Source organism: Malurus melanocephalus, unplaced genomic scaffold (assembly GCF_030028575.1).
Source record: "Malurus melanocephalus ecotype Western Australia unplaced genomic scaffold, MMel_1.1 scaffold_736, whole genome shotgun sequence".
Lineage (NCBI taxonomy): Eukaryota > Metazoa > Chordata > Aves > Passeriformes > Maluridae > Malurus > Malurus melanocephalus.
Genome location: NW_026623968.1, coordinates 75,785 through 89,677, shown reverse-complemented (window position 1 = coordinate 89,677; position 13,893 = coordinate 75,785). Strand labels below are relative to the sequence as shown.

Below are 13,893 nucleotides of genomic sequence, written 5' to 3'. Positions count from 1 at the left end.
ACTACTTCTCCGGTTCACTCGCGCCTCTCCCGCCGCCGCCGCTGCGCTCCCCGCGGAGGCAGCGCGGGTCGGGCGCGGAGCCGTCCCGCTCCGGCCATGGCCTAGCGGCGGCGGCCGGGCCGCAAGATGAGTTTCCCGGCGGAGGACGGCGTGGGCAGCCTGTGCCACAAGGCGCTGCAGATCATCTCGGAGCTRTGCCTGGGCGGGCAGGTGGAGCGGGAGAAGTGCGCCGGCATCTTCCCCTTGGAGAGCGCCCGGCAGGGCATCGGCGGCGCAGGTACCGAGAGCTCCGGGCTCGTCCTGCCGCCGCCGCCGCAGGGCGGACAGCGAGGCGTGGGCGGCCGGAGAGCGCAACTTTTTCCTTTGCTTTCCCTGAGTGCGGAGGGGGCGGAGAGGGGGGACAGGCACGCTTTAAAATCCGCTCCGTCTCGCAGCCCGCCGCGGCTGCCGACGAGCGCCGGGAGCGCTGCGGGCTAAACGGGGTGCGGGCACGGGGAGCGCGGACGGGGACAGAAATCGCCGCCGGCTGCAGCCCCCGGAGATGGCCCCGTACCCGCTCAGCTCTCTCGTTTGCCGCCCGCAGCTCCGCTCCGGCAAGGTTTTCCCCACGACGGGAGTTTCTCCGTACGGAAAGCTCGACCCCGGTGCTGCCGCGCGTTTTTGCGGGGCCGTGCGTGCGGGGAGCGGGGCTGGGCTCGGTGTTCTTGTTACGGGTGGGATGCTCTCTCTCGCCCTCTCCCTCGTCCCCGGCCGTCCCTCTGCGTTCGGCGTGTGGCACTTGCGGTCCCGGCAACAGGTTGGGCGGCGGGGAGTGCGGGCAGCGGGTTCGGGGAGCGGCCGGGGCTCGGAGAGCAGCCGGAGCTCCGAGCGCAGCTCGCCAAGTCCCGGCTCGCAATCTCCGCTTTCTGAGCCTTTTGCATCCTCTGCGCTCATCGCTGGGGGCGACAGGAGAGCTGTCTGACAGTCGGGGGTAACCTGTGGAGTCAGGGCAGAACTTCTCTCCGGTCCAGGACACTTGCCCAGGAAAATGTAGGTAGGGTGGAAGGAGAAAATCCGGGTTAATTTAAACGTTCCGAAGCCAGAAAAATTGTCGTATTGAAACTAAGATTTTCAGTGTTAATGGTAACAGTGGTATCTTTGATCCCTGATTTCTGGATTTTCTGCACCTTTTGGAAGCAGCTCTGCACTTTTGCATCATCCTGTGCAGTGCTCTTTGGACACCTTGCTTTCCTTGGCGCTTATCTGTAGGATGGGGCATGAAAATCACTCGAAGTTCTGTGCTTAATTTCTGCCAGAAGGGGTTGATAACCTCTACTGTCTGTCCATAAATGCAAATGAACAGCTTGCATGACGGCTGGCAAATGCCAAGTGTAACAGTGCAAATTAAATRTATTAACACCAGGTCATGTAAAGCAGCAGGTTCTCAGCGTGTGCCCCAGCCGCTCTGTCGCTGCCACTGCAGCTGATTTTTTTGTTGTTGTTTGTTTTCCTTTCACTTAACACCCACAGATTTTGCCTCTGATCTCGGGTTATTTGTAGTATCTCAGATCAAAATCGCTGTTGCCTGACCCTGCCCWGCTCAGCCCAGCCCGACTCAGCCACCGGGGCAGGGCAGCAAGGTGAGGGGGGTGAGGGGGCTGCAGCTCTTCCCCCAGCACAGATAATGAATATTCTGACCATGCACTGTGTTAGACTTCATGGTGTGAATGGTAGAAGGCTGAATGGAAGTAGCCTTACTCTATGCAGCCTGGAAAATTTGGCTCTGCAAAGTTAATGCATGAGCACCTGGGATATGAAGGACACCAAACATGCCACGAGGTGAACCAGGACCTGCTGTTTAGAAAACGTGAATGTTCAACACTTGATTCTCTATTGCATTGTGTATAATAAGAGGAGCTTATTTTTAACCATTTCTTGAAAGTCAATGATCTTCTTCGGTTTCTATTTGTAAACCTTAACTCTCTTACAATTACTGGATTAGGAAAAAAACAGTTAACTGACCACATGCTGGAGCCACTGGGCACCACATCTCAGCTGAATTCCTGAATCTCACTTTTTCCTCCTTAAAAGGAWAGCAATATTAGATGATGGGTGTCAACTTTATTGAGATGCAGAGAATGCTGAGCATTGCTAATGAACATATATTAATAYTCTGTCTCTAGAGGAGGAGCACACACACTGTCTTTGTTGATAATTGGCAATATTTTAATATGCAAACACTTGGGTAGAYGAGATACATTTATAACTTTCATCARTTTTRTGATGAAAGATTCTAAATAGGGTTTAGGCTGAGASAAGTGGTGTCATTGAAAGGTGAGCCATGCCATGTCTCTTCTGCTCTTCAAACACACACAGAGTTCCTTATCACCTCTGTGGAGAAAGCCAATGCTGTCCAGAGCGTTGAACAATCATAGATACTCTTCATTAAAGGTAGAAATGTTAAGTTCATTTGGTTTTCCTCAACCCAAAAAGATCCCTAAAAGTGTCACAGAGGTAGTTGGGTAAAAATCAGTAATGTCACTAAAGAAAAGAAGTCTAAAGAGCACCAAGCCTGRCAGAGCTCAAGAAGTGTTTGGASTCTCTCAGGCACATGGGGTGACTCTTGGGGATGGTCCTGTGCAGGGCCAGGAGTTGGACTCGATGATCCTTGTGGGTCCCTTCCAACTCAGAATATTCTGTGACTCTATAAACCATGAGGAGATACTTATTTGCAAAGGAAAGAGCAGTGCAAGTGCAATCCCTCAGAAAGTAAAAGAATAGATGGTAAAAAGGAAAGCAGAGCATTTAGATTAAATACAAGAATAAAAACATGCTCTGGAAGTTGAAAACACTGTGAAATGCAACTAGAAGTGCATTTTTATGGTGATGTTGGTGAGTGTGATGATARCTTTCTGTTCAGACCATGAAAAGCAGCCAAGCTTCTCTGGGGAATCAGCTCCTCGAGGCAGAAAAAGCATCACCCAATCACAGGCTCAAAGCAAAATATGAGACAATATTGACCCCGTGACCCAAGAAGTCTCAGAGGGAAGCAGAGAGGCTGGGCAGTGATTTTTTGATAGTGTAGATGTCTAGATAGGAGAGAGAAGCATTAAAGAGATACCACAAACAAACACAAAGAAGAGGAAGCTGGAGACACAGAACAAAAAATTGTGAGTATGGCTCTGGGAAGGCAGAGTATACCAAAATGAAGCAAAAAAAAAAAAAAAAAGAAAAGGGAGATATTCAGGTTTCCTGCCAATGAAACAACAATCGAAGAAATGACTGATTATTCAACAGGTTTGTTCCTCTCAGTGACAGCACCAGCACCTTAGGACCCTCAATTACTGCTCACTACTTGGGTCAATAAGAGCTAATCACATTTAGTAATAAATGATAGAACCCATAGCAAAGAATCTTCATGAGACAGATAATTCTCTAAATTTCTAAGAACTTTAGACAGTTAGTGAATATAGACATCTGTTGCTGTATTTTCTGCCCCAGTAGCTGCAAGAACTATTAATCTTCTCATCCCAGGGGAATGCTCAAGTGGAAAGATTAGGAAGCTGTTTACATTTATGGTACCTCTGTTTGATTAGATGACTGTGAGCTTTCTTCTGAAAGTTATGACATTTTTGGCAAAATGCTCAWTTAGATGTGCAGCTGTTTTGTTTTTATTTTGCACCTCCAGTACATCTGGGCAAAATAATTAAGATGTCAATTATAACAGTTCAGGTGGAAAATAAATGGGAGCTGGATGYGCAGGATTTCACATAATAAAATTTATCTCTAAACTTAGTAAATCATTAATTTTCTGTAACTGTCCCAAACTCATCTATTCAGTGTGGTTACACTGCTATCTTGGCTCAGGTTTTCTCATTAATAAAGGACTCTAATTAATTTTTCCAGCTAAGCATTCCTCCTCATTTTCAATGGAACCAAGCACATCAAAGGTCCCAGTTGTGAGCATTTCTGAAGATTAAGCCAATTGCATACAGCATAATGAGGAGTTTGGACATTCTGCTCTAGGGACACATGCTTAAAATTCATTTTATGTCCTCTGAAAATGGTGGGTACTTTGTGCTGTCTTTGCCTTTTTTTAGGCCTGCTGGTCATGCAAAACTTTACTCTCTCATTATCAGGTCCCATGGGTGACCAGTGTTTATTACAGAGCTGCAAACCCAGCTGCTTCCCTGGCAGGAGGGAATTTTTTAGCCCACTGGAGTGGGTAGAGAATATCTCRAGAGTGATGTTCACTCTTGCTCCTTTCCTTGTCAGACAATGGATTTTTTCATGTTGACCGTGCAAAGAGCATCAGCTTCTAGGGGATCATTTTTTTATTCATCTTAATACTCTACTTACAGTTTTTTTWATTAACATGGGAGTTAAATCTACCAAGTTTTTAACCCTACCCCTGAYTGATGGCTTGCTGTAGAAGTACAGAGGGGTAAGAAAACACTGGAGCACCCTACCCACGGCCATGCTGCAATAGAAAATCACTCTTCCAGGCAGAGCAATGTCTTGTGTCCTCCTGCTGTAGCTGGCACGAGTCTCCTGTTGGTTTTCAGAAGCTTTCCTGACAGCTCTCAGCCTGCTGGATGGCCACTGAGGGTTTCCATTTAGTCCACGTTCCTTTGAACATGCCTGTGTTCATGGATAGGGTGAGCTGTGGCTGTTTAAAATGCTGTATATGTTTAGGAAAAGGGGAAGAGCAGGTTTACCCCATGSAGTGCTGGTAAATTCTTCTCAACTGTGCCAAAGTCAGAGTGAAGGGGGCAAGAAATGGCTTGAAAGAATGTGAAGTCAGTGTAGGACTGTCAGACAAGAAAGGAACATTTTCCTCCATGGTAAAGTAACTTGAGTGAAGCAAGGAGCATTCTGTTACAGAKAAATGAAACTGAGCTACAGGGAAATGAGAGAAAATCAAATTATAAACATTTTAACAATTAACAGACCAACCAAATTATTTACTGCACAGTCCATCAGCTGGTTGGATCAATGCTACTAGGCAGAGAAGCAAGGCTTGGTGGGAAAAAAGTGCAGTTTCTGAAAAACATAACTCACAAAATCCATGTTAACAAGCTGTGAAAACCAGAAATGCATCTAATTCAGCAGTGYAAAGGCAAAACAGAGGGGTAAACGTACCACTGAGACCAGATTTATTTACAGCAAATGTGAAGGCAGTCACAACAATGCAGACAGCAGAGATACACAGCAAAAAGGTTTGCAAAAAGAATCTTCCTCTATAYACATTTTATAAAGAAATACAGGGGTGGAGGGGAAATAGAGAAAAATTTATGCCATCTGGAGGACAAATCTGTAAAGATGATGAAAGACACAGTGTTCTTCTGGGTCCTTTCATATGTGTGAGGTGTTTGTTAYATAATGCTGGGTAAGAATAAAGATAAATATTTATGTTTATTATATGTTTATTCTATAATTGTCATTTAACCACGACAGCTCCAGGGTGTCACTGGAGCTGCATGAACCTGGTTACAGCTCAGMAGTCCAGGGAGCTCTTGGTGGGTTTTCCTTTCCTTGTCTCACCTGAAGGAGGGTAATGAGGGCTTCTTGTAGACACCAAGAGATCCTCACAAATGTGAGAGCAGCGTGGGACCAAGCCCAAGGCTGGGGATTTTTGTTTGATGCAAAACTAAATGGGTAAGTGTGKGTCAAGCAGGGAGTTACCTTCTGTTGAGATTGAGAATCAACAAGCAGAGAAACAGGTAGGCCAGAAAAAAATCTGGAAGTGAAGCCCAAAAAATTACATTTGGTGTGTGTTACAGCTGAGAGGACAATGTGCAACAATTTTTCTTCCTACACTTCAGGCAAAAAAAAAAAAAAATACCCAACCAGGCCATCATCTCTAATATAACTTAGATAAATTGATTTTGACGAGAGATTAATAATTCTGTGTGCTGTGATCGTGTAGTAAATCACAGTGATGCTACCTGACTTCATTTAGTTCCCTTGCTGTCAGGAAACAAGTTACCAAAAAGCTCTGCTAGCATTCAGGAGTGATCTACCAGCCAGATGRTGGTGGCTGTGTGAACAAATTGAGACASCAGAATGAATTAASAGATAGGSAACACATCACAATAGGGTCAGRGTAAAGGTYTGAGSCAGATCTTAAAGGATGTTTCTCCAWGAGGGCAGGAGAGGARGTCACACCTACGCTTTTCAGTGAAAGGATTTTTTTGCCATTTGATACCTAAGTCTGGTGTTTTGGCAGGTTCAGGTTAGGAGGGAAAGTACAAGACTCTGCAGCTGCCACTTTCTGAGGTGTGCTGAAGTGTCYCTGTCTGAAGGGGTTTGGGTGAGACAGAGGTAATTGTGGAAGATCTGCTAATGCAGAGCCAAAATTAATACCAGCAGCTTTTTATGTGCTTAAAATTTCCCCAAGGAAAACCAAACAGCAGAAATGACTGGCTGGACCAACCAGTTCATCTACATGGGGATAAAGGAGATTTATTGTCCCCAGATCTTTTGTAATTTATAGGAGTCCTTCTTCTCTTCAAATCCTAGAAAATCAGAGGCATTCATTTATCTGATGGAGCTGATTCCTGGCATTACAAACATAAGAGTTCCTTTATTGTGGTGAAGCTCCTTATGGCTTGATGAACAAGAGAAAAAATTCCAAGTTAAAGAAAGATATGTTTGAAAAAAAGTTTGCAGACATTGTAATTTAAACATTTAAGAGAACCAAGGTCAGATAGGGACCTCAGACAGGAATTGGGTCAAAAGAAAATACCACAACACACAAACACCTTTTCCCAAGTCCTGCTCCTTTCCTGGCAAGAATCCATTCTCTTTAGTGTAGTTCACTTCACTGTTCCTGACCCTCATACACCTGGATGTTTTCATCACAGCACTGTGTGGTGTCTCTGCAATTGAGGTCATGGGTTTGTGTTTTCCCAAAGTTCAGCCCAAAGAGGCATCTGTTTTCTGGGCACCACCTAAAATTTAAGTGACCTTAATTTGGTTTTGGAGTGGAAGTCTGCCAATGTGCATGTTTGCAAATGGATTCACTGGCAGAACTTTTCTGAGGCAATTTCCCAACAAAAAATTTTTGGGACCTGTAGTACAGAAAGCATTGCTCAAGACATTACCTACCACCCAGAACAGAAAAAAAAAACCCCAAAACATGGAGGTGTTTCTGAAGAAGTTTCTTGTTACAAAAGACTCGCTATCGAGTCTCGCYATCTTTCATGGCAGAAATATACCTGAAGGCATTTATAAAATTACAAATAGTTTTTGAGGTTTTTGCAATAAGCAAGTCTTCCTTAAATGGGAAATATAAAATTGTCCAAAATTCTRTATCTTGAAAGAGAAGTTTCARATAWAAAGCCATAAGGAAACAGGATGTTTTCAGTTATTAAATWTTATCAAGACTAGGAATATGACATTAAGGACAGAGGTCTGTAAGGGGAGTCCATCAGGAGTGAAATGAGAACTCCACTGAAGATATTGGAAGATCTCCCACTGACCAGAAGGSGATGGTGTGARTAAAAASATTTTCTTGACATTCCTGAGTAYACCAAGCATAAGAACAAGACCARGAAATGCATTAMTTCTGTAATATTTCTGAATATTCARAAGGATGTCCTGATCTGTGCAAATCTAAAYCATTGCAGACAAGCTGCAATCACCAGGTCAGGAAGAGCTGTCAAACAGCTGCTTCTGGGTCAAGATGGTTTCTGTTTTCTTTTGGACCAGAGAGAACATTATTCACAGTTCTGACAATTAATGCAGCAGAGTGCTGTCCCAGCAGAGTGCCTGTATCTCCTTCTCCCCCTACAAACCTCATCAATCTTTGAATTTGTCTTTAATATCATATCTTTAAACAATATTTATGTATTGAAGCACAACTCTGACCTGATGGCAAATCCATCCTTCAGGACCCCTTTTTCTTCCCAACCAGATTTCCTTGGCAGGGGTGTGAAGGAGCTCCAAATCTGCAGAACTGCCCTTTAACATTTTACATTCTGTAACCAAACTTCCTGTGAAAAGTTAATGTAAGGGACATATCCAGCCTGACACGCTGATTTCRTTCYTCACATAACMACAAAAATGTCTTCACATAACAACAAAAATGTCTCATATTTGCTCAACTGAGTGATTGACAGAACTGGGGGTATAAAACAAAATACTTTTTATGTCAATTTTTATGGCAYACTGATTGCTTTTTAGMAGTTCTGGYAGTAAATGTCATTAAATAGTTTGYAATAATAAGAATTTGTAATAACAATATACAAATAATTTATAAATTATTTGCAAAAATAATTTGTAACTAACTATTTTTGGTCTTTTTTTTTTTTGCAATTCAAATATTTGTTGCATTCTGAAGTTCAATACATGAAGTTGTTTATCAATAAAATAGCAAAACTTGAGACTACAACTGTTTGTAGACTTAGTTTCTTATCTCTGCTTTTGACACTTCAGATGTTTCATGGGATTATTTTATGCCTAYAAGATATATATTTTCTGTAAAGATTTTGGGAGCTTTCTCAACTTTGAAGTAGTTTAATGGAAATACAGAAAAACAGCTTAGAGAAAGTTGAAGTAYAGGAGTAGGTGTTGAAAGGGGACAAGAAGTTATTTGAAGGCTTGAAAAATGTCTTGCAGTGAAAAACTTAAATTAGAATTGGCTAGAAATGCTTTGATGCAATGTTTTTCAGATGAGAGTATCTATTCATCAAATTGAAACTCTGCTGGAAGGGATCAATTTTCATATTTCTGGTTTTGAAATGTTTCCAGCAGTTYCAAAGTTGTTAAAACATCCTCCTTAAACATTTTCTAAATGAAAAAAAAAACCTACAATTTTCAGTTCTAAAAGTCTTCTTCTCAAAATATAACCTAATTATGCCAACCATTCCTAAACTTGAGCTGGAAATATTGCAAATTACTCCAAATTGAATTGCTTTTTTGTTTTCTTCTTCTTTTTTCCCCTTTATTTATTTCTGGTAGACCATCAACACTTTCAGAATTCTGCTTTTTGTCAGTCTTCGACAATGGAATTTTTTTTTTCTTTTTTCTTCAAAAACATTTTTCTTTTTTCACAAAAAAAAGGAAAAGCAGAAATCATTCTGCTCTCATTTGATTGATGACAAATTGATTTCCCCAAGTCAAGTCTGTTTTGCCCATGACAGTAATAGCTCAGTGACCTCTCCCTGTCCTTAACTTGACCCAGACGCTTTTTTATTATATTTTTTCCCCCCTGTTTAGAAGAGGGGAGTGATAGAGCAGCTTTGATGGATGTTTGGCATCTGTCAATCAACCCACTACAGACTGGCACTGAGGTCAGCTTGAGTGCAAGATGCCATTAATAACTCTCCATGAAATTAATGTCCTTCATCTGCTGAAACAGAAGTKCCACAAACCACCTGCTCAGAATGATCATTGTCCTTTCCTAATTCCTGATCCATGGCTAGGAATTGACTGGGAGAGTGTGAACTGTTTTAAACTCTTCCAGAAAATGGTAAAGTCAGCTGAGTTTTGAGTGCTGGGTTTCTTTCCTGGCACAGTTGATTTTATTTGCAATTTGTAGAGGGTGTCTTATGAAGCACAGCAAATCWGTTAACCCCAAATACAAAAAAAAACATGAAAGGAGCAACGACTGCAAATTACAACTACTGAAATACAGATTTGCAACAGGGTGAGTGACTAACCATTGAAAGAAGATATAAACTCTTAATGTCTTCCCTTGTAAAGACAGAACAGTGCTGCAGAGCATGCACAAGCCAAGCACAAATTAGTGAGTTAGGAAGGATATTGGGGTAAAGAGTAGATTAAAACAAATAATAACCTTTACTGGGTATAAATTATCCAGAGAAATCATATGTAGAAGCATCATTTACTCCCTTTGTTATATTATTATTATTAGGTAWAATATGCATCCATTCATTTTATGGAGGCATCTTCAACCCAGAATTTGCCATGCTGACGTGCTTATTTTACACTACATTGCTTATTTCAAGGGCTACATTTTGTCATTTGCCTAAAGGTAGAAAAGGAAGGCAGTAGAAAAGGAAAGCACCTTTCTCAGCTCTGGCAGGAAATGGCCAAGGAGCCAAACTTCTGCTCAGGGCAGTACAGCAGCTTGTGCCAAACTCCCTAAATCCAAAAACACCTCTGCTAATTTCCCCATGATGCTGGCCAGGGCATATCTGATGTAAGGTTGAACAGAACTGYACCTATCAAATCTCCAGACTACAACATTTTCTATGTTTTTGCTGTTTTTCTCTYATTTTCATGAGAAGCAGTCCTTAAGTTCAGTGTTTTTTACTGAGAGATGCASTTGGATATTATATATCAACAAAGAAAACATTCCTGAATTCTCATCTTCATCTTTCTAGCCTTCATCATTTCTGTCTCATCTTTCCATCTCCATTGCCCATGAGGGCTGGAGAGGTACACAYTGTTTCATGGAGCTAATCCATACCCTTTTCTTCATGTGAAAATCTATAAAAATATGCTCAAACCCTCTTTGCAGTGATTCCGCTCAGTAGTCTGTAGCCTGGAGTTATGSATACAAAGTATTAGCAGTTAAACTGTCAAAACTCCTTGTAACAAACAGGAGCAGCCATGATTTGGGGGATATTTAGTGAATAATTTTAAGGCTTAAAAAAGGACCTTTTGGAAAGGAAATGGATTTTTTTTTTTTTTTTTTAGTTCTAATGTTACACAATATTGAAAAAATCAAATGGAAACATGTCACGCAGAATAAAACTCCTAATTAGACCTCAACTGGCATTCCTGGTGATCTCCTAAAATACGAGTGGGTCTGCAGGATTGTGCTGGGATGAAATCTGCTCTCCTGTCTTTTGCTGGATATGCTGAGCAGTTTTGGCAGCAAAAGTCAAGCACAGGGCAGCAGGGGTGGCTCAGTGTAGAGCGTGATCTCTGCACAGCTCAGGGCATTTCACAGCACTCTCCAAAGCCAGCTGCGTTTGCACAGCAGAGTTTTGGATGCTGATATATCTGTGCTATCTTGGTCTCACACAGTCCTAATCCAGAGYTGAGGATTGAACCACAGAAATTTCTTGTTTATGAGAGGCTTTATCTTGTTCCTATTTACGCCTGAATGTTAAGGGTTTAAAACATTCCTGAAGCAGTTGGCACACGGAGTCAGGAGTTGAGCAAATTTTGGAGAAATCTATGCCTCAGCCTGGCAGTTTAGATCTGCTCTGTCTTCTTGAGCACTGAGAGATGTTGGCTGGGGCTTAACTTTTTCATSAAGATGTGTTCTTGATGTCCTAAATAGATGTTCCCAAGAACTAAGGATCAACACCCTCTCACAAAAATGGAAGCTGTTGATGTTTTCAGGAGCTGTGTGTGCTCTGCCTGAAGTCAGTAARAAAAGGCAAGTTACCTGCAAGCAAAAGCTGCCTATTAAAGTGCCATTATTAAACTCAAAAAACTGGATTTGGGACCGGAGTTCTCACGTGTTTACTTTAAATCTGATTGAGGCAATTTGTTGTTTGATTGTTATAACTTTGCTTTACCCCTGGTCAATATTTYTTTTACCAACTGATCTCAAAATCCTTTGCYAGCAATGGCTGGGAGTTTTGGGGAYTATYTTGTTGGTCTCTTACTTCCTGAGAAGAATGTCTGAAGGAGTGTGTGGCGAGTGGAGCAGGTCAACCCTTGGCCTCAACAACAATAAATGGAGTGTTTGTGAAGCAGATATTGGAAAATTATAACATCTTAAAGGTAGAGGCTTAAATATTAAAAACAAAAACAACAAACAAAAAAATAACAAACAAAAAAATAAACCAAACTCACAACTTTAAATAGGACTTTAAAGCTCTACACAAACATAGTGATAAAAATACTTCTAAAATACTTCTATCTCCTTGCCTGGGCAAACTTAATTTTCTTTTTTCTCTGCATGTTTGTCTGTCATGGTGATCTTTGTTTCTGATTCCTTGCAGACATCTCAGTCAGCCTGTTGGCAGTCGTGGTCAGCTTCTGTGGGCTCGCCTTGCTGGTGGTCTCGCTCTTTGTCTTTTGGAAGTTGTGCTGGCCCTGCTGGAAGAGCAAACCTCTCACTTCCAGCACCAACAATGTCCCACAGAGCAGCTCCAGCGCTCCCACCGAGGTTTTGGAGAACAGCGAGAAAAAGGAAGTTAAAGAAAATGGGAAAGCCGCCAGCAAGGGGCTGGAAGCGGCGCTGAAAATCAGCCACACTTCACCTGACATACCCGCAGAGGTGCAGAACGCCCTGAAGGAGCACCTGATCAGACACGCTCGCATGCAGAGGCAGATCACAGAGCCCACATCCTCGTCCAGGTAAGCCAGAGCAGCTCACCCTGGTGGAACCCTSTCACGATCCGCTTAACTCAAGCGGGGGTCGTGAGGGTTCGTTATCAGAATCTCGGAGYGCAAAAGAAAACGAGGGGCAAATATATRTGCTTTAAATAATCAAGAACAATTTATTTGGATATTTTGCGATAGAAGAGGGTGAGAGAGAGAGAAAGAGAGAGAAAGAGAGAGAGAGAAAGGGTGGGGTTATAGCTACCAACGGCTCCGACAAATCCTCCAAGGTTCCATGGATTCGCCAGTATCCATTGGGAGAGATCTCCATCGGGGTCTTCTCGGAGAGACTTTTTATAGTTTTTTTTAAAGCAAGTGACTGCAAGCCAGGGGGTGGGTGCAAAGCATGAGCCAGAGATCTGACCCCACCTTGATCCAGCTCGGACCCCCACCCCCCCTGAAAGCAGGTGGCAGCAAGTCAGGGGGTTGCAAAGCATGGAAACCTGATGGAAACTTGTGGAGCATGGAGAGGATCGGTCGAGCGGTGGGGAGAGAATGTCCATCCATGAGGTCGCAATGCTCTCTTTAAACAGCGCAGCCATCCATGGTGGACACGTTGTACCTGCCAGCCTTGGAGCTGGAAATCTGGCAGTCACCCCACCTTGATCAGCTCGGACTCCTCCAAGCAAAGAGTCCCCCTTTTCTTCCCCTCGGGGTTCTCCTTTTTGGGGTGTTCAGTCGATGATCGTGAGATAGTCAAGGATCTTTAGTACGATCTCTTACAAACGCTTCCCAGGAACACATAGGGTAGGAGCAGAAAATTTTGGCTGAAAATTTCCAGGATCTGGATTATTCACAGGTTTCTCAGCTGTTGAGGGTGAATCATCAGTCGTGTGAAGGTGAAGCTGCAGCACTCTCAGAATATTCTAAAGCATTTCATGTGCCTTCAGTTTTTAACATATGAAAGCCAAATCTACATCTTCTGCTACATTGTAAATACACATGTTGCTACTTTTAGCCTTTCCCTTTTGGGTTTTGGTTATAGGAAAACCTATTTCAGTGTTKTTTTTTTTAAAGTCTAGCTTTTCACAGAGTTGTTTTTTATAGATATATCAGTTGTTTTTGCAGAGGAAAGTTTCCCTCTCAACCAAATAAATGACAGACTCGTTGGTGATTGCACATTTCCTTAAGACATGGTTTGCTGATTATGAAGGAATTAAAATTCCAGCCTAAAAATACAGATCCTTATGGKCTGATCTTAAAGCTGCACAGATTCTATACAGGTCTATAAATAAATGACAAACATACAGCAATCCTTAGTGGTTTCTTTTGTATTAAAGTGGAGGACAAAAACTTTAATTTTGCGTTAGGTACCATTTCATATTTAAAAGCAGTGAAGACGTGCTGGGACCTATAGATTCAAATGGGATTTTCTTGAAACGCTGTCAGCAAATTTAAAGCAGGGGAACAAATAATGAACTGCAARGGGCAAATCCTACATGAAAAAGGGAAGTGTTTTGTAAACAAAGAGTGGGAAAATGAAGTCTAAAAGAGGCACCTGAAGCATTGTGTAATGCCATAAGTTACAGTATAGATAATGTGTAGGAAGAAGCTTTCCCTCAAAATGCAATATTCTAAGGAAACATATGCTATAAAAAAGAT

General features: G+C 42.4%; 1 protein-coding gene across 1 annotated transcript in view; it reads left to right on the top strand.

Annotated features, from left to right (window-relative positions):
• The first annotated feature begins 87 nt into the window (after positions 1–87).
• The window catches only part of SYT10 (synaptotagmin 10), a 33,730-nt gene continuing 19,924 nt past the window's right edge, over positions 88–13,893 (top strand). The window contains exons 1-2 of the mRNA XM_057384699.1: positions 88–277; positions 11,910–12,267. Of these exons, the coding sequence (XP_057240682.1) occupies positions 127–277; positions 11,910–12,267 (509 nt within the window). The 5' untranslated portion in view covers positions 88–126. The remainder of the gene's footprint in view (positions 278–11,909; positions 12,268–13,893) is intronic.